Source organism: Staurois parvus, unplaced genomic scaffold (assembly GCF_062004578.1).
Source record: "Staurois parvus isolate SC_StPar_1 unplaced genomic scaffold, SC_StPar_1.0 ptg000346l, whole genome shotgun sequence".
NCBI classification, from domain to species: domain Eukaryota; kingdom Metazoa; phylum Chordata; class Amphibia; order Anura; family Ranidae; genus Staurois; species Staurois parvus.
In genome coordinates this window covers 2,760,371-2,783,061 of record NW_028318142.1, presented here as the reverse complement: position 1 = coordinate 2,783,061, position 22,691 = coordinate 2,760,371, and the positions used below count along the sequence as shown (strand labels likewise).

Below are 22,691 nucleotides of genomic sequence, written 5' to 3'. Positions count from 1 at the left end.
TAAATCTGTTGTAGATTGTAGGAGACTCAAACTACGGTAGTGAATCTGTCATTAAAGCGGAATTTTAACAATTAAACTTTGATAACAATTAATGTACTTTAGCAAAAGAACATACATTACACATCATTATTTATTCTACCAAAATTAGTGTGTGTTGTAAATTGTCTCCAGCATTGCTCCTGTTTCTTCTTGCTGGAGGACGCTACTTCGTTGAAGCCCAGAGCAGCACTTCCTAAAGCCAGCCATACATGGATCAAAATGTGGCCAGTTAAGCAGGGACCAGCCAATTTTTGATCCATGTATGGGGAGGGTGGTTGTACAGAATTCGATCTACCGATTGACTGCTTTTTGCCACTCGATCAGCAGTGATCAGTGTATTGTGACGGCAGGGAAGTCTCCATGATGTCAGAATACAAAATCTCAGTGGAGACTGATAAATAGTGCCGTGATTATCAGTGTAGATGTTTCCTTTCACCCTTGCAGGTTATCGGCAGTACTTTCCTCACGCTGTGACAGTGTGAGGAAAGTACTGCCAGTGTGTTTACATGATGATTAGCTGTGATTGGACACAGCTGATCACATAGTAAGATGCTGATCACAGGTGTAGATGTGTAGATGTTTCCTTTCACCCTTGCAGGTTCTGCCAGTGTGTTTACATGATGATTAGCTGTGATTGGACACAGCTGATCACATGGTAAGATGCTGATCACAGGTGTAGATGTGTAGATGTTTCCTTTCACCCTTGCAGGTTCTGCCAGTGTGTTTACATGATGATTAGCTGTGATTGGACACAGCTGATCACATGGTAAGATGCTGATCACAGGTGTAGATGTTTCCTTTCACCCTTGCAGGTTATTGGCAGTACTTTCCTCATGCTGTGACAGTGTGAGGAAAGTACTGCCAGTGTGTTTACATGATGATTAGCTGTGATTGGACACAGCTGATCACATAGTAAGATGCTGATCACAGGTGTAGATGTGTAGATGTTTCCTTTCACCCTTGCAGGTTCTGCCAGTGTGTTTACATGATGATTAGCTGTGATTGGACACAGCTGATCACATGGTAAGATGCTGATCACAGGTGTAGATGTGTAGATGTTTCCTTTCACCCTTGCAGGTTCTGCCAGTGTGTTTACATGATGATTAGCTGTGATTGGACACAGCTGATCACATGGTAAGATGCTGATCACAGGTGTAGATGTTTCCTTTCACCCTTGCAGGTTATTGGCAGTACTTTCCTCATGCTGTGACAGTGTGAGGAAAGTACTGCCAGTGTGTTTACATGATGATTAGCTGTGATTGGACACAGCTGATCACATGGTAAAAAGACCACTGTGATGGCCCTTTGCCATATCATGTGATCAGCTGTGTCCAAAGGACACAGCAATCACAGACAGTGCCGAGTGTGTGCAGCTAAGGGCGCACAGTTCTGGGAGGACCCTCCTAGAACTGGACAACTGCACTGTAGCCATCATTCGGCTATAGCGCGATCAGAAAGTGGTTAATCTGTGTTCCCTTTGCACAGTTTGTGTTATTCCTCTTGCTTCCTACCCCCTCAGCAGCAGTAAATCTGCAGGCTGTCAGCAGATCTGCCTCTAGCGACTCACTAATTATCGGCACAGTGCAGAGAATACAGGACAACTGAGCATGTGCAGAACAGGGTGAGACAGTGCCTTACTGGATTCTAAAGAGTATAGGCACTTATTTTTAATGTTTCACATAGCTATATCTGCAAAAGGGGCCAGCATTAGGAAATCTATCAGCACTTAAGTAAAGTTTCACTTTAAAATACTACTCTGAACTGTAGATTTAAACCTGTTTCTATGGGTTAGCACACATCACTGACCTGATTATACGGAATGTATGGTACAGGGTACAGCTGAATGAATCAAAAAGTAATTAATCCCCTCCCTGCTCTGTATAGAATTTAAATGAGAGAGAAAAACAGCATAAGAGGAAAGGGCTATCTCTGTGTTCTACAAAAATGGTGTCACGACTGCTCCCCGGACCAAATATTTACTTGTACAATAAAGATTTTATATACTGGAAAACAGGATATAAATCATCATTTTAAAAATATATAAATTAAGAAATGAAATAAAACTGACACAAAACCATTATACTTTGCCTTTAAATAATTTCTTAATTTTTTTTTTGTTTCATCTTAAGCCTTTCAACTACCTACATTATAGTAATTAAGCTAATAATACACACATATTAATAAAGACTTTAACATGCTGTATAAGGTAGCCAAAACCTTTCAAGTTATATTCTATATAGGCCAGGCAGTGCCAATGTGATTTTAGAGAGCATATTGTGTATCATATGTTAGAAGTTTCACAGAAAACATAAAACATATGTTTACATCTGATCTTTGACACTGTCTTTGCTCTCCGTACTTTACATGGATTAAGTTATTTTACTTTAAAGAAGTATTACACATTTATTATTTTGCAGCTTACCAATTCTTAGATGTGATGGCTACATTAGTTTTCTTTTTTCGGATTTCTTTCTTTCTTTTCATCTGGTGATCCTGCCAGTAAGTCTGTTATCTTTCAACAGAACTCTTCTGCAAATGTAGCAGTCACAGGGATGAGACAAACTATTTATCACTGACAGGGGGGTTACAATGATCAGCTTTTATTTCTGTAAAACCTTTATCCAAATAAATAAAAACTGTTGCTATAACTGCTTACAAAGTATTAGCTGGAGTTTGGCTTCAATTTGTTAGTGTATCTAAATCTACTAGTACATCTAACACACCCCTCCCCTCAAACTGACAATGCTGCTGTCCAAAGGTGCCCCCTGTGCTCTTACATCCAGAGTGGAGGCACTCTAATACAGGAGGTGTGTTACTGGCCAGATTACCAGGTGAAAACAGAGGAAAAAAAGGCTAAAAAAAGTGATTGGGTTAGCTGCAATGTATTACATTTTTAGTTTGGGAATTAATATTGCTTTAAATTCTTAATAAATATGGTTTTGCCATTTATTTGGTGGGATCATTTAGTCAAGGAAAAATATGAAGATACAGAGCAAAGTCATAATTAAATTGGATTTACATTCTAAAGCCTGCAGAGGACATTTAATATTTACAACTAGCCACGTCATGCTTGTTTGCTGTAACCAAAGGTGGATGTTCTGTCAAAATGTCTTCTAACATGCTTAAAGATTTTGATAACCAATCAGATATCCATTCTCCTTTTTGGTATAAAAAAAGATCCTGATGACTGGTGTTTCTTTAAAACAACCTTGCTCACCACCAGGGGCGGACAGACCATTTGGAAACTCAGGCACTGCCCGAGGGCCCGGGGTCAGTAGGGGTCCCCATGAGATGCCCCTGGTACCTTTTTCATAGGCTTTTTTGAGTTTGGGCAAGGACACAGGGGGCCCCATGATCCCCTATTGCCCAGGGGCCCCATGAGTTGTCAGTCTGCCCCTGCTCACCACTGTTGGTACAAACAAGTTTAGAATGTTCTAATGTAATTCTATGTGCCATACAATATGGTTGAACCCTCATGGCACACTTTATAGGCAGCACAAGACAAGAATTTTACCTTGCTGTATGGGTTTCTCCCTGTGGACACCAAGGTAATCTGAGATCTCGGATAAACAATCTGAATCCTTCATTGTTTCCCCCATAGCCATAACAGTCGGAATGGTCTGGGCACTGCCGCTGCCATCAACAAATAGCATCAAGTAAATACTGTGCTTTGAGCACCCTAAACTTAAAATATGCTCTAAAAATATATACAATTAAAAAAGACTGAAATAAAGATCCAAACACCACCACGTATGGAAACCCTAAAAAAGTAGCACTTGAAGTCGGAAGTGACGAAACGCGTCAGTCCTGACATCAGACGTAAACCGGAAGTTATGGAGCGGCCATTTTGGAAAAGGTTTTTACATCCCATGCTGTGTTTGAGATTGGATATATGCTGAGACACACATTTCGTTTGCATGCATAATTTATTAACCTCCCTAGCAGTCTGATTATGTCCATATTTCTGTGCTCAAAGCGGTACATTTTTTGCATGGAAATATGTATTTTTTTAATTATAGGCCTGTAATTTTTAGGAATAACTCACTGAAATCTGTCCGAACAAGAGTCTAGTAAACATCCCGGGTATGTTAAAATTTGAAACACGAAATCATAAATTATAATTTAATAAATAATCATAAAAAATAATAATATAATAATAATAAATTTGTTTCAATAATATAATCAAACCAAAAACACTGAAATTTGAAATATAGCGCCAAGTCATCACTGAGCAAAGTCGCAGAATCGTTTTCAGTGTCTGATGATGAATTTCCCCACAAATCATTATCACTCAATTCTGCAAGTGGTTCTAATTTACTATCGCTTTTCTCTAGCTGGTCTAAAACCAATTTTGACATAAAAGGATGCTTTTTGGACGTCATGAACGTTTCTCAGTTTTCAGGCAGAAAGAATGGTAAAAATGTAGGCAGGGCACAGGACAAAGCACTAGGGACAACATGTATGTGAAATGGTTTAATACAGTAATGTTTTACTATGTGATTTTAGTGAATTTAGTGAATGTCACTTTTTGTCATTTTCAAATTTCCCACCAGTTGCATCCCCGTACGTCCCGACGCTCGCAGGGGACGGAACCCAGATGACAGATGCCGGCATCCGTCGGAGGACATTACAGGGGACACAGCAGGAGGGACATCACGGGAGCGCAGGACAAGGTAAGTGATCGAGGGATCCCAGAGCAGCGCCGCATGGTAAGCCCAAGTGTAGCTCGGGGTTACCGCTTGTGGTACTGAAACTTTACCCCAAGCTACACTCGGGAATACCGCCAGGGAGGTTAATAAATGGCACAATTCCTACTATTGCCCACTACACTATATTGAATTGTTCTGACATACGTTATGATGCCATTGGAATCGTATATACATTGGAATGAGAGGAGCCTATGCCTATCTATGCTGGTGAATTTTTAAGTTTTTGTATAGGCACTTATTATCACACCGGTATATTTACTCATTTAAATAAGGATTTGACAACATAAATATCTATATAGCACACACATTCTAAAAATATACATTTAAAAAGTGACATACCTATGTAAAGCCATCCCAGAATCCTCCCAGTACAAAAGTGGGCCAAGCACAAAGGCTATCTATCTCGGAGAAAGGCTTTACAGTCATATATTTTATTGAATGAGCATAGAGAAATTATTCTTCTAACTTTCACAACAGGTGGGCATAGGTATTCCCCCGTTAAAAAGCCTTTAAAGTGGGATTGTAAATGAACTGTCTGTGCTATGTAATGAAATGTAGCTTAGTCTGAGCTGGGATAACTGTATCAGGGTAATACTGGGATTCTTCAGTCCACTAATCTGTCTGATCCTATCTGCAAAACAGGAGAACTTTTGTTACAAAGTTTCTGTAAGGGGGGGGGGGCAAATTTATCTTTTTCACATGGAAAGCTTTTTTTTTTTTTTACACATCACAGATATTGGGAGACGTCTACACTTTCCACATGGATCATGTCTAAAAGGAAAGCTATTTGTGATGAGTTTTGTGCTGTGTGTTATTCATTTTGAAATAGAAAACAGCAGCTCTTAACTCGGTGCATTCTTTTCATGAACTGGAGCCCAACTCCAGGCTTTATTTTTTATAAATGAGTCCCCTGGAGAGGAAACAAGCTCTGGGAATAATACTCACCTCCTCCACTACTCTCCACCACAGTAATAGCTTTCTGCCACTAAATGACCTCAGTCCACCAGATCGAACAACTCCCAGCATCATTCAGCCTTGAGGACTGAAGGCATCCTATAAGTGCAGGGTAGCATGAACCCATCCCCTGAGGGGGCATCACCACAGTACCCCATGTTCACAAAAATGATGCAGACAGTAATGCTGACATCATCATGATAATGCTTCTCTCTGCATCATAGAAGAATATCCACTACTGTGAGAAGATCTGAAGAACAAGAGGACCCTTGCATGAGCCCGGAAGGTTTTAATTATTAAATGCAAACCCAAACTCGCCAACCAGAATTCATCTTGTGCTGGGCTGATACCAGCAGATTAAACTATAATTGGCTCTTCACCTAGGAACTAGTGCTTAATTAAGAACTCTTTATGTACTAAAAACAAAAGACAGCTATGGATTTTTTAACCTCAAAGTGATTTTGTCTATGGGTCATTTCATCCTGGCATAGAGCTTTTGCTATAGTTTTTTAGTACAACAATTTTGGACCCTGTAAATAGGCAGCAAAAATATATATTGCATAGTAATTAAACCACTGATATCACCATAACAGTCCTTAAAGTGTAACTAAACCCAGGAACCTGAATTCACTCTATCTGGTCTCCCACAGTACACAGAACATGGAAATGCAATTAGTTTAGTAAATATAAACAGCTAAATACCTTTTCTCATCAGCAGTTAGAGCAGTCTTGTGACTTCTATCAGTGTCTAGCAGAGCACTGGTTACAGCTTGTAGGAGGAGTTTTCATTCTCCCCTATGAGGCTGCAGGACCCCTCACCCTCTGTCTGGACAGTGCTGATTGGCCCTGTGCTGACCACATGCATTCACCCAAGAAAGAAAAAAACTCTCTAGCGATACACACCAAACTGAGCATATGCAGCTTGCTCCCAAGGCTCTGTTTTATCAACAGATGGTATGGGGACAGTAGATGAAGGGGAGGATCAGAGAAGACAGGATCGAATATCTTTTTTACACAATGCAGAGGATTAACCCCTTAGGTTCCACAGTGAGTATAACTAGCATGCTTTACTGCATATACAGACTGATATTACTGTTGTGGGTTTAGTAAGGGGAGAATCAGAGAAGACAAGAGCAAATATTTTTTTCCGGTTTGAATAGAGAGATGGAGCTTAGAAAAAAAAAGTGCCTTCATGTCCACATGACTAACATGAATTAACTGTTGGTTGACCTTTCATTCCCTCTGGGGGATCCATGATCCTGTGATGTACCGTCTCCTGAGTCTTCTATCTCCTAGAATGCAGAATGGTGTCAACATTGTAACCTGGGTGATGTGAACAGTTACCACTGGAGGTCCAGCAGCGGGATTCTCCCCGGCTCCAGAAGACTGCAGTGGTGTGATGCTGTAATGAAGATGGGCAGCAACAAGTTTGACAGCAGGCCCAGGACAGCACCTCTGAAAGAGGGTCACATGACGATGGACTCAGGTCAGTATAGAAAGGCGTTAGAGTTTTTTAAAATTTTATTTTATGTGAATAAGTGATGTGGGTGACAGCTGGGCAATTATCAATTTTAAGACGCAACCTCCAGCCCCTGCATTTTTCTCAAGACATGGGTACTTTAAAACCTACCTTGCAACCTTTATTTGACATAAAACATTTATTTGATATAAATTCACTATCACCTTTATTAGAAGTTAATGCCAAAGTACCACTAAAGCACATCTGCATTAGGTATCTTTGGGTACTGGCCCAGTGCTGCTCTCCAGTGCAAATACTGTGGTAAGTAATATTGGGCTTCCCAACCTTTAGGCACATAACCTAAGATGAGTGTATAATTATGAATTTGTTACCTGTCCTGGTATTGCTGTTATTGTCCAGAATATTGGTCTCTTTCTTAATCCTACGTTCCTTATTGATGGCATCCGTTCTGAAATACAGAGACAAGAGTTGTCAAACGGGAGGACAAATTTGAACATAGGAAGATGACATACTTAACAGATAAACACGAGAAGAACTCCAGTGTTATAAAAAGCAGCATGTTGCTTTAAAATATGAAACTGCTGAAATAACTAGAAATAACTAATTAAAGCGATATACAGTCAGGATAGAAATATGGGAAAGACTGGGACTTGCTTGTTTTACAAGGCACAAGCTCCAGGGCAATCATGCTTAGTTTTTTTCTCAATTCCTAGTGAGTCACAGATCTGGAACAAGCATGCAGCCACTGGAGTTACGAATCTTGGTCTGTATACTGAAGGGGGTCAGTGATTCAGTAAGTTGTGAAGCATGTGTAAGGATACAGTATTCATTTTTTTTCAAAAGAAAGCATCCAATAATAAAAAGAGCAGCCGTCCATCACTGTTTAAAGTGAGCCGGTGGCCAGGCTATAATCATCAAATGAATAATGTGCTTAACAAGCATGCCAATATCTGTTACACAAGTGTCCCTGACTCCAAACCATGCAGGCATCATGCAATCAGCAATCAGAACAAAAGGCCAACACTCCACACATATGTCTGTACATTTTTACTTGGAACGTGTGTAGCACCCTCCTAAATAGGTTGCTAGTTAGATTAGGTAAATGTAGTTCTTTAGGCTCCTCTGCCTAGCTGGAGCAGCTTGTGATTACTTTGGACTGTTGCAGGTTTGATAACTCCTCCCTGCCTTCTGGGGGATTCTGGAAGACAGTGGGCTAGGAGAGTCAGATTTATAGCCTGAATATTTATGTAGTCCCAGCCAGTCCTTGGGGGGAAGGGGAGCAGTAGGTGGCTGGGGAGTGCATAAAAATTCTGAGGCCTGGGGCAGCCGGGTTCTTGTCCAGGAAGAGAAGTTCCCAGCTTAAATACCTGCTGTCCTTTTGGGCAGTCCAGCTACTTTATTGTATTTGCTCATCAAGGTCCAAGCTGTGTTAGGGCTGGGGGGCCTATTCTATGGCACCTTGCTGGAGCTGATAGAGGGATTTTACTGAGGATCTGGTCTGGAGAGTTCATGAGAGAAATCTCTGGCTGATATTGGAAGAAGGAATCCAAGTATCCAGGAACATTGTGAGTACAGACCTGTGTGTAAGATCTTAGTGACTGAGTGCTGCTATTATCGCTTGTGTATTAATGCCGGATTCTCCTCAAATTTGGACATTTCTTATGGTGTTTTAGCGTAGCTCAGTCCCTTAGTTGCTGTTGCAAGGACTGTTCTAAGAAGCTCTAAGAAAGTGAGAAGAGTCCTTGTTTTACTACATTGTGTTACTGGAGTAGACCACAGCTTCAATATACCCTATCCAAGTTCAACTTATAATAGTAAAGCCACAAAAAAGGATACCCTAGATTGTAAGCTCGAAAGAGCAGGGCCTTTGATCCCCTCATGTTTTGCATTGTATTGGTATTGTTCTGTCACATGTTCTGTCTCCCTTTGTAATGTACAGCGCTGAGCGAACTATTGGCGCTTTATAAATACTGTATAATAATAAATAATAATACCCTTAGACTGTTCATTGAGCTAGAAGAATGACTGAAGCTTTGTCCCTGGCTGCCGATACACTAGTTTGGGAAAGAACCTTTGGACTACTCAGGGAGCCCCTTTCAGAGGTGAGCATTACACTTGTTTCAAAACATCAAATGTTTTGGAAGCACGGAGGCCTCCTTCGTCAAGATGACACCTTGATAATGGGGGTTGTGTGAATGTGTTGACACAATTTCCAAATAAAAATTATATTGCGTGGAATGCTAGCCATTCCTTCCAATTGTGTTTGAAGGCACCACTAGTTCATGAGGTATGAAAGCGGGATGGGCACACATGACAGAGCACAAGTGCAGACTAAAGCTCTTAGGAAAGAGGGCAGTCATTGACATCTACCTTTTTTCCCTGGCTCAAAGAGGTATCAAAGATGGTAGCACCCATTTTGGATGCCATGAAGAAAGCCAAAGCCAGGGAACTATTGTTTTAAAAGCAGAAGCAATGGCAGCCTCCAGGCTTCCTTAGCACAGCTTCCCTTGAAGTACAGCCCAATAATCATGAGTGAAGTTTGAAATTGGGCGCCATTTCTTGCTTTTATCAAGCCATTAATAAGCACTCAAAGAATCTAGTCTACCAGGTTCACTTCATCATGCTGAATGCACAGCTAAAGCAGAAGCAGTATAAGGTTCTCACTGCATCACAGAGTTTCTGTTTTTTAGACTTACTTATGGTATGCATGGAAATTGGTGTGGTCGTGCAGACAGACTAAAATGCATAACAGTTTCTTTTTTCCACAAAAAGTGTAATAGTTTTCTAAAATTATAATAGGATTATGTTACATCAGCGATAGTTACTTTATACAGAGGGTCCATCACCAAGAGGCCACATAAAATTCAGTGAGTGCAATGCTACGAAAATCTGTCAGAGACTTCAGACATGCTGCAAGAGATGGTAAAAAACTACTGCCATGCTACAACAAATGGTCAGAGATAACAGACCTGTTACAGGAGATGGTCAGAAGCTTCAAACTTGCTATAGGAGATGTTGGTGACTGGGGACATGCTTCAGAAGATAGTCATCTAGGGACTTTGCAAACCAATCCATGCCTGTGCTTCCAACACCCCCTTTAAAAATTACTTGTGCCACAACAGATAGTTCTCACAGCAAGATCCCATACAAAAGATCAGAGAAAAAAACACATAAAATGAGAAAAGAGATAAACAGCACTGAAAATATTTCCTTTACTGGCTTAAGAAAGCATCAAAATTACTATCTGCAGGAGTCCTGAGGGCAACAGAGTAAGTGCCAAAGCGCCACATGCCCACCCCAGCCACAGATTAGGCACCAGGGTGTCACATGGTCATTTTGGATACAATGTTTGGCAGAGCTCTTCTCTTTTTTTGCGTAATTAAGCACTCAATGATATTTACTGAAGACCATTAAATGTCAATCAGAAAGGGGGGAAAAAGCACGAATAACTGGCAAGATCTAATTATAGACAAAGATTTGACAGTAATTAACTTTTAATTCCCCTGTGTACTTTATAGCATACCAAACTAAATCAGTACTGACCTCCTAAGGCCCTGGGGCACTCTGCTTTTTTCTGCAGGAACCCAGTGCACTAATCTTCCTTATAGACTCTACATTGTCATCTCCTCTCTGAATGTGCAAATCATTGTTTGGTATGTTTTGAATTCTCCACTCTTCATCCTTTAGGATGAAGACACTTTCTCTATTCAAAGAATTTCACATGACATCTGAATCTGCGCTGACCTGGAATGCTGGGTGTGTATCAAATTTCCAATGGTGATATGGGGTTTATTTACTAAAGGAAAAAAGACTGCGCACTTTGGAAATGCAGTTGCATTCATTTTCTCCACTCCTTAGCAAATGTGTTGAAGCTCTGCTGATTCCCATCATCCAATCATGTGCAAGCAAATTTTTTTTTTATTTCCGTGCACCTGATTAGGTATTCTTTACAAAGTGAAGCTTCACCGCATTCACTAAGCTTTGGGTAAAATACTGCAAAGTACAAAGTCTATTTGCCTTTAATAAATCAACCCCTTGTGTATTCTCTCTACATGTCTCAAAAGATCAGATTTTTCTAGATTATTCTCAATGGCTGATGGATCTAAACAAAAAATCTTTATTCTAGACCAGAGGTGTCAAACTGGCGGCCCTCCAGCTGTTGTACAACTACAAGTCCCATCATGCCCCTGCCTTTCGGAGTCATGCTTGTAACTGTCAATCTTGCAATGCCTCATGGGACTTGAAGTTTGGCAACAGCTGGAAGGCTGCCAGTTTGACACCCGTGTTCCAGACAGTGAGTCCTGTTTGTTTTTGTAGACCAGTTTCCTGTCTCTGCCCACAATCCAAAACTCTACTTGCAACTTTTGCTTTAAAGTGCTTGTATTTGTAAAGCCACAGCTGGGGGGAAGGTCAGGTGAACTCTGCCCTTATCCTGGAAGTGTGATTAAGCAGCACCGGAAAAGCAGAGAAGGCTCCTATGTTTACCCTGGTTTAGACCTAATTGGGTGTAACATATTGAAGTAGAGTGGCTACCCACAGTAACACAAACTAAAAGAAAAAAAATAAACTGCACATCTACCTGGCAGCTAGAGATGCCAAAAATGTAATTTTCCCCAAAAGTTATATTAATGTTAAAGAACAGGAAATTGGTCAGATTTGTGAGCATGTTACCTACAGAGAGGTCTGATAGCTCAGCATTGGGTTGCATGGGTGGGTTCAAATTTAGCTCAGCTTCTTGTATCTTTTGGAGACTACAGCTTTGAAGTCTCCTAATTGTAGTCTGTATCTTCATCACTCCCAAAAGGCCATAGCAATTTTCTTTTCTGTAGAGAAATCCTGAAGGGGTGATGTGACACCACTATATACAGTTGTAATGGTTGTGGAATTTTGGTGGAGCTGAAAATTCTGGTGTCTCTATTTTGCCAGAGTGAGATTTAACCTGAAAAGTAGAACCCAGAGAACTGACACAGCCCTAACCCCTTCTATGTTGCAGATGCTCGTACAGTGAGATCTTCCTACCAGAAAATGTGTTGCTGTGTATCTGGGAGTTTTCATTGTGTCCGCCATTGTGTTCTAGCACCCCATACTAAATACTGTATTGTATAAACTAAACAAAAAAATCAACATACAGTGTGGGAATCCTCCTAATGGCAAAATCAGGTGTGTAGATATGGGAATTCAGCATAGGGATTTTACCCTTCACTCGCAATAGTCAAAGCCAAAAAATATAGTCTGTAATGAGGTAGGCCGGTGAGAAGGGAGTTGCAGTAGTCCAAATGTAGGGCACGGCGTCTGGAGGAGCTGTAGGGCACGGCGTCTGGAGGTGGTGTAGGGCACGGCATCTGGAGGTGCTGTAGGGCACGGTGTCAAAAGGTGTTGTAGGGCACGGCGTCTGGAGGTGCTGTAGGGCCCAGCGTCTGGAGGTGCTGTAGGGCCCGGCATCTGGGGGTGCTGTAGGTCCGGCGCCTGTGGGTGTTGTAGGGCCCAGCGTCTGTGGGTGCTGTAGGCCGCGTGGCAGGCTCGCATGACGGGGCTGTGCGGTGGCGGGGCACAGGGGGCTGATGTGTAGCACACGGTGGGGAGCAGGGGAGCCGTTCTGGTGGTGGTGGCTTACCCGTTTTACTGGATGCTTTCCTGTCTCCCAGTCTGAGTTTTTCCCCATTCCAGCCCCCTTCTGGACAATTCTTTCCAGGGACTGGCTGGCACCTGATGAATATTAAGGCTAGTCATCTGTTTGGTTTGAATCTCTGACCCTAAGTTCTTGAAGCTTCTTTCAGAGCCAGGGGAAGCAATCAAACTCCCAGCCTGTGAAACTGAATTGACCAGGCCAAACAGACGCTGTTCCCTTGATTACAGTGTGAGATGGGGAAACAGCTCTCATTGTGAATTAAATGTTTTGAAATGTTTTACTGACATTCTGCGATTTAGCCACAAGATGTCACTGTTTTTCTAACACAGCCTCAGACTGCATAGATATTTCTATATTCAGGAAGGGGTGGGGTTTTACACTTGGGAGCTCAGTGAACAGGAAGAGAGACTGCAGTCATGTTTTGATGATGGTGAAAGAAAAGAGCCATGTGAGCAGAGAATCCATTGGCATCCAGGTGTGAGAACTGCAGCTAGTGAAGCTGATGGTGTTCAAGACGCTGATCCTGTTCAGAGAAAGGAAGATCACTGCCAGGAAGGCTGATGAGATCACATGCTTGTTGGAGAGACATTTGTTCTGTTCTGAGTCACCAGCGGAAGAAAGGCAGACCCGGGTCGGTAAGATTGTGCACGCACCTCATTTCAGTGTTGGCGCCTCCAGAGACTGAGACAGGCCTATAGTTAGTTAGTTAGGGTCTCTGTTTGTGTCAGGCCACAAGTGTTGTTACTGATCATTGGAAGGACTCCACAACTTAAAGTGACATTTCACATTGGAGAGCTGATAAAATCCCACAAACTCAAGCCAGACTAGCGTTTTGCTCAGGAGGAATACTCAGGCACCTGCTACAGGATCAGTTATGGGAGGGGGAATACTGAAGATTTGTGTAAGATTGTAAGCTGTTGTGCTGCACCGCAGGCTAACCCATACCATACACCCATACACTGATTCTTGCTCTTTTAGGGTAATAACAGGTAAGGTGGAGCAGCTTAGTTGTGCCCACCAGTAGGTAAATTACTTCGCTTTCTACCGTCATCCATCAGAAGGCGCCGTGCTGTGCAGCACAAGGGTCTCAGCCTTTGAGCTGGGTGTAAGTAAATTTATTGTATTTTCCCAGCATTTGTGGTTGTGTTTATTTGCCACATCTAAGTAAAATTCTGTTGTGGCAAAACCTGGTGTTGGGGTTGCCTTCCTCGTTTGTGACTTCACTGTATCCTGGGGAGCTCACCCCGGTACACGGCTTACAACAGAATGAGCCAAAAACGAAATTTCCTATTTATAGAAAGGTGCTACATTTATAAATTAATATTAGCAGTAGTAGCGGGTTTGGTAGTATTATTTAGAAAAGATAATCAGCCAACCTATTAGGCTGAAAATACTATATATATATATATATATATATATATATATATATATATATATATATATATATATATAATCCCAGTATAACTTCAATCTTGAAAAGAACAGCATGTTTCTTTGTTTTAGTCACTGTTTTCTTTGTTTTGCTGCTCTATGCCTTTTAATAGCCGACAGCAGCTTCAAACATCCCATTCTGCTACATGTAGTCAATTGGTTCATTGACATTTCAGACAGATTGTTAGTAGGGAAAGCATATCCCACCTCTACCTGACAGGGTTTAAAAAAGGAAAAAAAATGCAGAGAGGTGCAGAATTCCACTTACAACATTTAAAGTGTGTGAAATTGTTTAGTTTTTCACATTCTTCAATTCACAGGCTGGAACATATGGTGCAAAATTACAGTACAGTGTTTCAATACACTGACACCAAACATGATTAAACAATGTGCTTTCTTGCTGCCGTTCCCTGCTACGTACGATTCACGGATTCTGTGGGAGCCTCATTAATTTGGAACCCTTCTCCTAGACAGATGTTGGTTCCAGCATCAACACTTCTATTTACAATGTCTCAAAATAGAACTTTTTCTTCCAGAGTTGAATGCCATCTCCAGACAACATAGAACAAAGTGTGCTGTCTGGGCCACATGACCCTGTGAATATCTCCTACTAGGAAAAAAAAAAGCCACGCAGTGTAAATCCAGCCTCAATCACATAGACCAGCAATTTAGATCCATTGTCATTCACAACAAACGATGTCCCACCGACATGAACATGATGAACTGCACTGGATCCTCTCCCGCTGGATTCCCATCACAGCTGACAGTTCCCCAGCATTGCTGAACTATAAAGAGCAGCGCTGGGGAACCTGGTTGATGTCACTGACCAAAATATGGGCATGACCGTAAACATAAGCAAATCGGGGGTTAGAAATGTAATTTAGTTGTGATAATTTTTTTTTAGGTTTCACATTTGCTTTAGTACATCCTATGTATGCATCACTTTACATGCAGGTTTAAGGCATCCCCCAAGCATGTTATCTAAAGGAATTAATGTTGCCCTTTAGGCAAAATTTAAAGACCCACTTTTTGCTATTAATCTGCTAATATACTCGTCAAGATGAAAACATTTTGGATAACTATATCCCTGTCTTCTACTCATGCTAGGTTGACGTCATAGTTTTTTCAGCTAGATCCTGGGGAATACAGAACAGACAAAATCTTGCAAGAAGACACTGGAACTAGAGAGTCTTTTTGTGTGATCACAAGCAGGAAGAAGGAGGTCCTGATTTCCCAAGAGAGATCTTTCAGTTGCTTGCGGGATGAAAAAAAAAAACTAACAGATTCTTCCATCCACACAAACAAGAGGGATACAGCAATCCTCCCACTGGGACACTGTATTGTGATAGTGGGAGCTGCTGTTGTCAGAATATACTGATCAGTGGATGCAGCTTCTAATTGAGAAATAATTCCAGCATGTCCCTTTGACAGTAGTCCTTCAAACAATCATCTTCTGTCAAGCATGGGTGGCCACACACTGACTGAAATTTGGCTGGTCTCTGCTGAACCATACTAGAACTCATTTAGAATACCATAAGCTGTAGCCCATACAGCAGGGGTGGGCAACTGTGGCCCTCCAGCTGTTGTAGAACTACAAGTCCCATGAGGCATTGCAAAACTGACAGTTACAAACATGACTCCCAAAGGCAGAGGCATGATGGGACTTGTAGTTCACCAACAGCTGGAGGGCCACAGTTGCCCACCCCTGTCATAACCAACACAACAAACACTTTTCTCTTGCGCTAGGAAAAGACTCAGTAGACCCAATAGGAATGTTCTGGAATTTTCTGGAATATGCACTGCTTGCTGCCCTCAACAGACCTGGGTGGTCCAAATACACTGGATGCTAATAGAGAAACAGAAAAGGGGCGCATCGACCTAGTGCATTATCGTTTAAAGATTTATTGAAGGAACAAAGTAAGTATCATACTCACAATAGACATAAAAACACAGGCATGTCAAACTGAACAAGATGTAGGATCCAAACAACATCTGATTCCATGCGATGGAACCCTGGATGACCAACTGCCTAACGCGTTTCGAGGACACAACCTCTTCCTCAGAGCCAACCCAGTTGGCTGGTTGGTTGGCTCTGAGTAAGAGGTTGTGTCCTTGAAACGCGCTAGCCAGTTGGTCATCCAGGGTTCCATCGTATGGACTCAGATGTTGTTTGGATCCTACATCTTGTTCAGTTTGACATGCCTGTGTTTTTATGTCTATTGTGAGTATGATACTTACTTTGTTCCTTCAATAAATCTTTAAACGATAATGCACTAGGTCGGTGTGCCCTTTTTCTGTTTCTCTATTAGTGCCCACCCCTGTCATACAGCATTGTGGTAAACAGACACTCACCTGTCCTTCGATCCCGCGGTGTCCTCCCCCAAGCCCGTTTCACCGGCCATTCAGTGTTCCAGGCGCCGGCATCTTCAGTTTGGGCACCTGGCTGTGACAGCTTGCAGCTTCACAGCTGTGTGCCCACTGCGCATGCACAAGTAGTGCTGAGCTTTGCTGAGCCCCGTAGTCTTCTGGGACCTGTCACATGTCCCAGAAGACTACGGGGAAGGAGGGGGAAGGACAACTTCTGCTTCCGATCGCCTAGGCAATCGCCACGGAAGTGGGAGAGGGTACCTGTCAATTTCGGGTGCCCACTCCCCAAAGGTGCCAATCCTTAATGGGGAGCAAGGGACCTGTCTTCAAAGCAGAACTTCCCCTTTTGTGTGGAGCTCCTCTTTAAGAGCTTGTGCACACAGTTGCAAAAATTGGTGCCTTCAAATCTGTTATAGCTAATGTGTTCATGCACGTAGCAATTTTTAGTTCCGTAACAGCTGCCGACTGACAACTCATGGGGCCCCCGGGCAATAGGGGATCATGGGGCCCCTGTGTCCTTGCACAAACTCAAAAAAGCCTATGAAAAAGGTACTAGATGCATCTCATGGTGCCCCCTACTGACCCCGGGCCCTCGGGCAGTGCCCGAGTTTCCAAATGGTCAGTCCGCCCCTGTTCCATAATCAAGAGCAGCATTCAGAGACATGGCCAAATCCTACATTTGATATGAATATTTTGGTGTAATGTATGTGTAAATGCTTGTAAACGCACATAAATGTGTATACATGCTTATACATGTTAATGTATTCTAGTGAAGCTGGAGGAGTGGATGAAGAATGATATGCTTCTAATGTGTAAGTAGTTTATGTGCCGTTACATGCATTTTTTTACGTTGGATGTTTCTGCCAGCTTCTGGCAGCAAGATCCAGCTTAGATCTGAGTATTTAAATTTCGCCTATGTGGATAAGCCCTAAAAAGGATGAACTTAAATACTTTGTGAAAAAAGATAAGCCTCAAATTTCATAAATAATCAGATTAAAAAACTACAGAATTCCATTAAATCTTATAAAAAAAAATGTTCTTACTTAAAAGTTAGCAAAAAATGTTTTTGGTGGAAATCTTTTATTTTCGGAACAATCAAGGTCTGTAATAATGTTCTTTGCATAGTGTGCAGTAAAAATGTATTAGAATTTACAAGCTCCTCTAGCACTAAATGGCTGAATTGAAATAAAAGAGAGAGACTGGGTTAAGAAAAGGTCAACCAAATATCATATTTAATGTAGTCTTCTGGCTGAGCACACTGAGTGCCTTTATACCAGCATTTTACCACTCTCCTTAAAAGCAAACCCATTTCCAAGCTCCTAGAAATAATAGCAGTAGCCTTGAAAATATATTGATTTTTCCCCCCTTAAAAATGCCTGGAAAAAAAATAAACGCATCAGCATTAAAATTATCAAAAAAAAAATGGAACAAAAGACATATAGTGCAGAAACAAACATGGAATAAGGGTCTGCCTATTGACAGCAATGTTTAGAGTTTAAAGATCGGTGTAAAAGTTGGCTGCTGAAAAACATTTTGATCGCCTACTGTTAAAATGATACTAAACCCAGGAGCCTGCATTCACTATATCTGGTCTCCCACAGTACAAACAACATGGAAATGCAATTATTTTAGTAAATATAAACGGCTAAATACCTTTTCTCATCAGCAGTTAGAGCAGTCTTGTGACTTCAGTTGAGCACTGGTTAAAACATGTAGGAGGAGTTTTCTTTCTGCTCTAGGAGGATGCAGGACCTGCCTAAGTCTATAATTGGACAGTGAAATTGAGAAGCAGGAAACTGATGAGCTCATCTCTCTTTTACTCTTTCTCCTATCAGTATGCTCCTTGTTGGCCCACTCATCCCTTGTGCTCCTCCTACAAGCTTTAGCTAGAACTTGGCTGAACAGTGATAGAAGCCACAAGACTGCTCTAACTGCTGATGAGAAAAGATATTTAGCCACATGTAAAATATGTGCCAACAGCAGTGAGGCAGTGCTTTTTGTAAGCACTGCCCTCCCTAAAAATGGCCGCTGAGGTCATCCGACGCAGCAGTGCCCACGTTATGACATATACAGAGGCCTAAGAGGACATAAGTTTCTCTTGCCCTCTACTCTTCCTGCATGGTGGTTACTGACAGTGGCACCTACACCTGCCTACAAGTGGTATGTGTCGTTACATCCACGTGAATGGCAGGACCCAAGGTTTCCCAGCAGAACATTGCCCAAAGCATCACCTTGCCTCCACCAGCTTGCCTTCTTCCCATACTTCATCCTGGTGTCATCTCCTCCCCAAGTAAGGGATGCACATGCACTCAGCCATCCACATGAAGTAAATGAAAATGTTATGCTTCAGACCAGACCACTTTATTCCATTGCTCTGTGGTCCAGTTCTGATGCTCAAATGCTCATTGTACGTGCTTTTGGCTATGGACGCGGGTCTGTATGAGCACCCTGAACAGTCTTCGCTACACAGCCCCAAACACAACAAACTGCAAACCCCATTTTTTTTCTGCTTTCAACACATCAACTTCAGGGACAAAATGCTCACTTGACACCCAATATATCCCACTGACTTTCAGATGCCAGTGTAACAAGATTCTCAATATTATTCACTTAACCCGTCAGTGTTCATATAGTTGTGGCTTATAAGTGAATATTCACCCATAGGGTTATCCCAGGAAATGTCTGAGAAGGTATGGGAATCCTTTCTGTATGCTGCTCCAGTATGATGGCTAAGAGTATACACTTCATAATGTAATGATATCTCAATCCAGTTTTATAATATGCTAACCTAGTACAATTTGGCAACTCATTGCATGACATACTGCATGTGGAAGACTGTATCGAACCTTCAATCTGGTTTCTGTCAGCAACAGTGAATTAGGAATACATTCAGTGTAACTATAGTAGTAGTAGCATTCATTTTCTTTTTTTAGGCTTTCTTTCTTCGATTTTAATCTGGTGATCCAGCCAGTAAGTCTGTTGTTTATCAAAAGAAAAAGCTCTCTGCAGATATATCAGTTTACAGGAATGGAAGAAATCATTTACCACTGGCAGGGTTGCTTACAATGATCAGCTTGTATTCATTTATGTAAAACCTTTATCCCAAAAGGGGAAAAAAACTGTTTTCTGAAACTGCTTATAAAGTGTGAGCAGAAGTTTGATTTCAGTTTTTTAGTTTATGTAAATCTTCTAGTTCACCTAGCACTCACTTTGCCCCAGACTGACAATGCTGCTGTCGACTGTGCCCCTGTGCTCCTTCATCCAGAGTGGGGGCACTCTAATATAGGTGTGTTACTGGTCAGATCACCAGGTGAAAACAGAGGGGAAAAAAAGCAGAAACCACCACATTTAAAGAATGATAAGCGGCAATGTATTCCATTTTTGGGTATAATTCTGCTTTAAATGTTGTTCAGATTTCTCGCACAGTAGTTCTGTCTTGCTGATCCCATCTCAGATAATGTTTATTGCCAGTTTAGACCACAGGATTTCAGTAAAGTAGGAGAATCACTTAAGCTGGCCATACACATAATAGTTTTTATTTCACCCAGCCTGCAAACTGAAAGAAAAAAATCTAACAGATTCCTCCATCAACACTAAACAGCAGACATGGAGGAATCTCCTGCTGAGGCTGTTGTATTCTGACAGCCAGAGCCATCAGCTCAGAATACAGAGGGTGCTGCCAAACAATAACTGACTGCTGTCATTGTTTTGCTCTGAATTATCCTGCCCCTCCTTTGATTTTTGGATCAATGTATCTAGGGCAGTAGGGTGCCTACAGGGCAATCCACTGCTCGAATTTCAACCGGTTCATGAGAAACGGGACAAAATGTCATCAGTGTATGGTCAGCTTTAGCCAAACCTGTTCAGTTGAGGTTAAACACTGTTCAAATTACAATGCACTCTATGGGTGACTTGCTGAATGTAGGAGATATGTCCTATAAACTATATAGTTACATAGTTAGTCTGGCTGAAAAAAGACAAACGTCCATCCAGTTCAACCATAGAAAAAAAAAAGTTATAATCCTATACCCACAGCTGATCCAGAGGAAGGCATAAAAAAACCCACCAAAGCATGATCCAATTTGCTCCTACAGAGAAAAACATTCCTTCCTGATCCCCCGAGAGGCAATCAGATATTCCCTGGATCAACTTTACCTATAAATGTTAGTATCCAGTTATATTCTGTGTATCTAAGAAAGAATCCAGGCCTTTTTTGAAGCAACCCACGGAGCTGCCCAGAACCAACTCTTGAGGGAGTCTATCCCACATTTTCACAGCTCTCACTGTGAAGAAACCTTTCTGTGTTTGAAGATTAAATTTCTTTTCCTCCAGACGTAAAGAGTGCCCCTTGTCCTCTGTGATGACCTCAGGGTGAATAGCTCTACAGCGAGTTCACTATATGAACCACTGATGTATTTATACATGTTGATCATATCCCCCTTAATCTCCTCTTCTCAAGAGATAATAAATTCAGTTCCTCTAATCTTTCCTCATAGCTGAGCTCCTCCATGCCTCTTATCAGTTTAGTTGCCCTTCTCTGTACTTTCTCCAGTTCCCCAATGTTCTTTTTGTGAATTGGTGCCCAAAACTGAACTGCTTATTCCAGATGAGGTTTTACTAATGATTTGTGCAGGGGTAATATGATATCTCTCTCTCTGGAGTCTGGTGAAGTTTTTTAAGGCATATCTCCTACATTTGCAGTCCTGAAGTTGTTACATTTTACTGTGTATTAACTTAATCATTAAAAACCTCACGTAAGCTTCAACATTTAATCTCCATTGGCCATTTATAAAAGAAGTATGGTTAATGCTTTTTGGCCATACTTATTTTGGGGGTCACAGAAATGCACTTACTTGTGCTCTCCTGTGATCCAGAATCAGTCAATAGCAGGCTAAAGCCAGACACTGGAGTGATCCTGACAATAATGTCTGGATCCACCCAAATGCCTCTCAGGCAGCTGGTACAGCCTCTCAACACATAGCCTCTCTTGCCTGGCACTTCAGCGAGCACTGAAGAGACAGAGCAGAGTGCGGTGGCTGCTTATCTTAGTATTCCCACACTTCTCTTTAAAATCTGTAGTTTTCATTAAAATACTGCCTTGTGATCCTGCCATAAATGTCCTTTTTCAGACACTTCCTGTTCTTGGTGACTATTGATCTGTATGAAAGAGAAGTGCCATGGGAGAGGAAAGAGGGGAGGCAAAAGGGTTAATAAACCCCAAAAAACGAAAGATGTGAAAGACACAGGAATCTTCAATCTAAGTAAGGTGGAGTTAACAACCCAGGAATTAGAGCTTTTAAATAAAGGACCAGGTAGACCGATCATCAGCGGCATTGGGTCCCTGTGTTTGAGAGCAGACGAGTATATTGATTATTTTTTACAGCCCCTCGTAACCTACCTGAGGGATACTAAACAAGTGCTTCAGGAAATTAGATATGTAACCTTGGACCCTACCACATTTCATGTCACAGCAGATGTGACTTCCTTATACACTAACATTGAGCACTCTGATGGCATGGAAGCTGTAAAATTCTTTTTAGATGATTTTAATGGGATGTCTATTTTACAGAAGGATTTTATTGTAACACTGTTGGATTTTGCGATGACAAAAAACTATTTCTGGTTCGACCATAAATTTTACCTACAAACAAAAGGAGTTGCCATGGGGGCTAAGTTCGCCCCCAGCCTGGCTAACCTTTTTTCATGGCCAGGTGGGAAGAGGATGTCATCTACGTGAGAGAATGGCCTGAGCTCTCCTTTTATAAAAGATATATTGATGACATCCTCCTGGTATGGAATGGTGATGAACAAGCCCTTTTAAATTTTTTTGGAACCTTAAACAACAACACGTTGAACATCAAACTTACTTTTAATTATAGCAGATGCAGTATACATTTTTTAGATTTGAGGCTATTAAACCAAGAAGGCAGAATTGTCACAGAGTCTTTTTTTATACAGACTGATAGAAATAGTTATACACCGTTGGACAGCTGCCATCACCCAGTCTGGTTGCAAAACATCCCCAAAGGACAATTTTTGAGAATCAGACGTAACTGCACAGATATTGACACTTATTATACAC

At 41.5% G+C, this 22,691-nt stretch overlaps 1 protein-coding gene across 2 annotated transcripts in view; it reads right to left on the bottom strand.

Annotated features, from left to right (window-relative positions):
* Window positions 1–22,691, bottom strand: part of MORN1 (MORN repeat containing 1) — a 457,770-nt gene that overhangs the window by 19,620 nt on the left and 415,459 nt on the right. For both annotated transcript variants that reach the window (XM_089684351.1, XM_089684352.1), the window contains exon 13: window positions 7,554–7,630. In XM_089684351.1, the coding sequence (XP_089540477.1) occupies window positions 7,554–7,630 (77 nt within the window). The remainder of the gene's footprint in view (window positions 1–7,553; window positions 7,631–22,691) is intronic.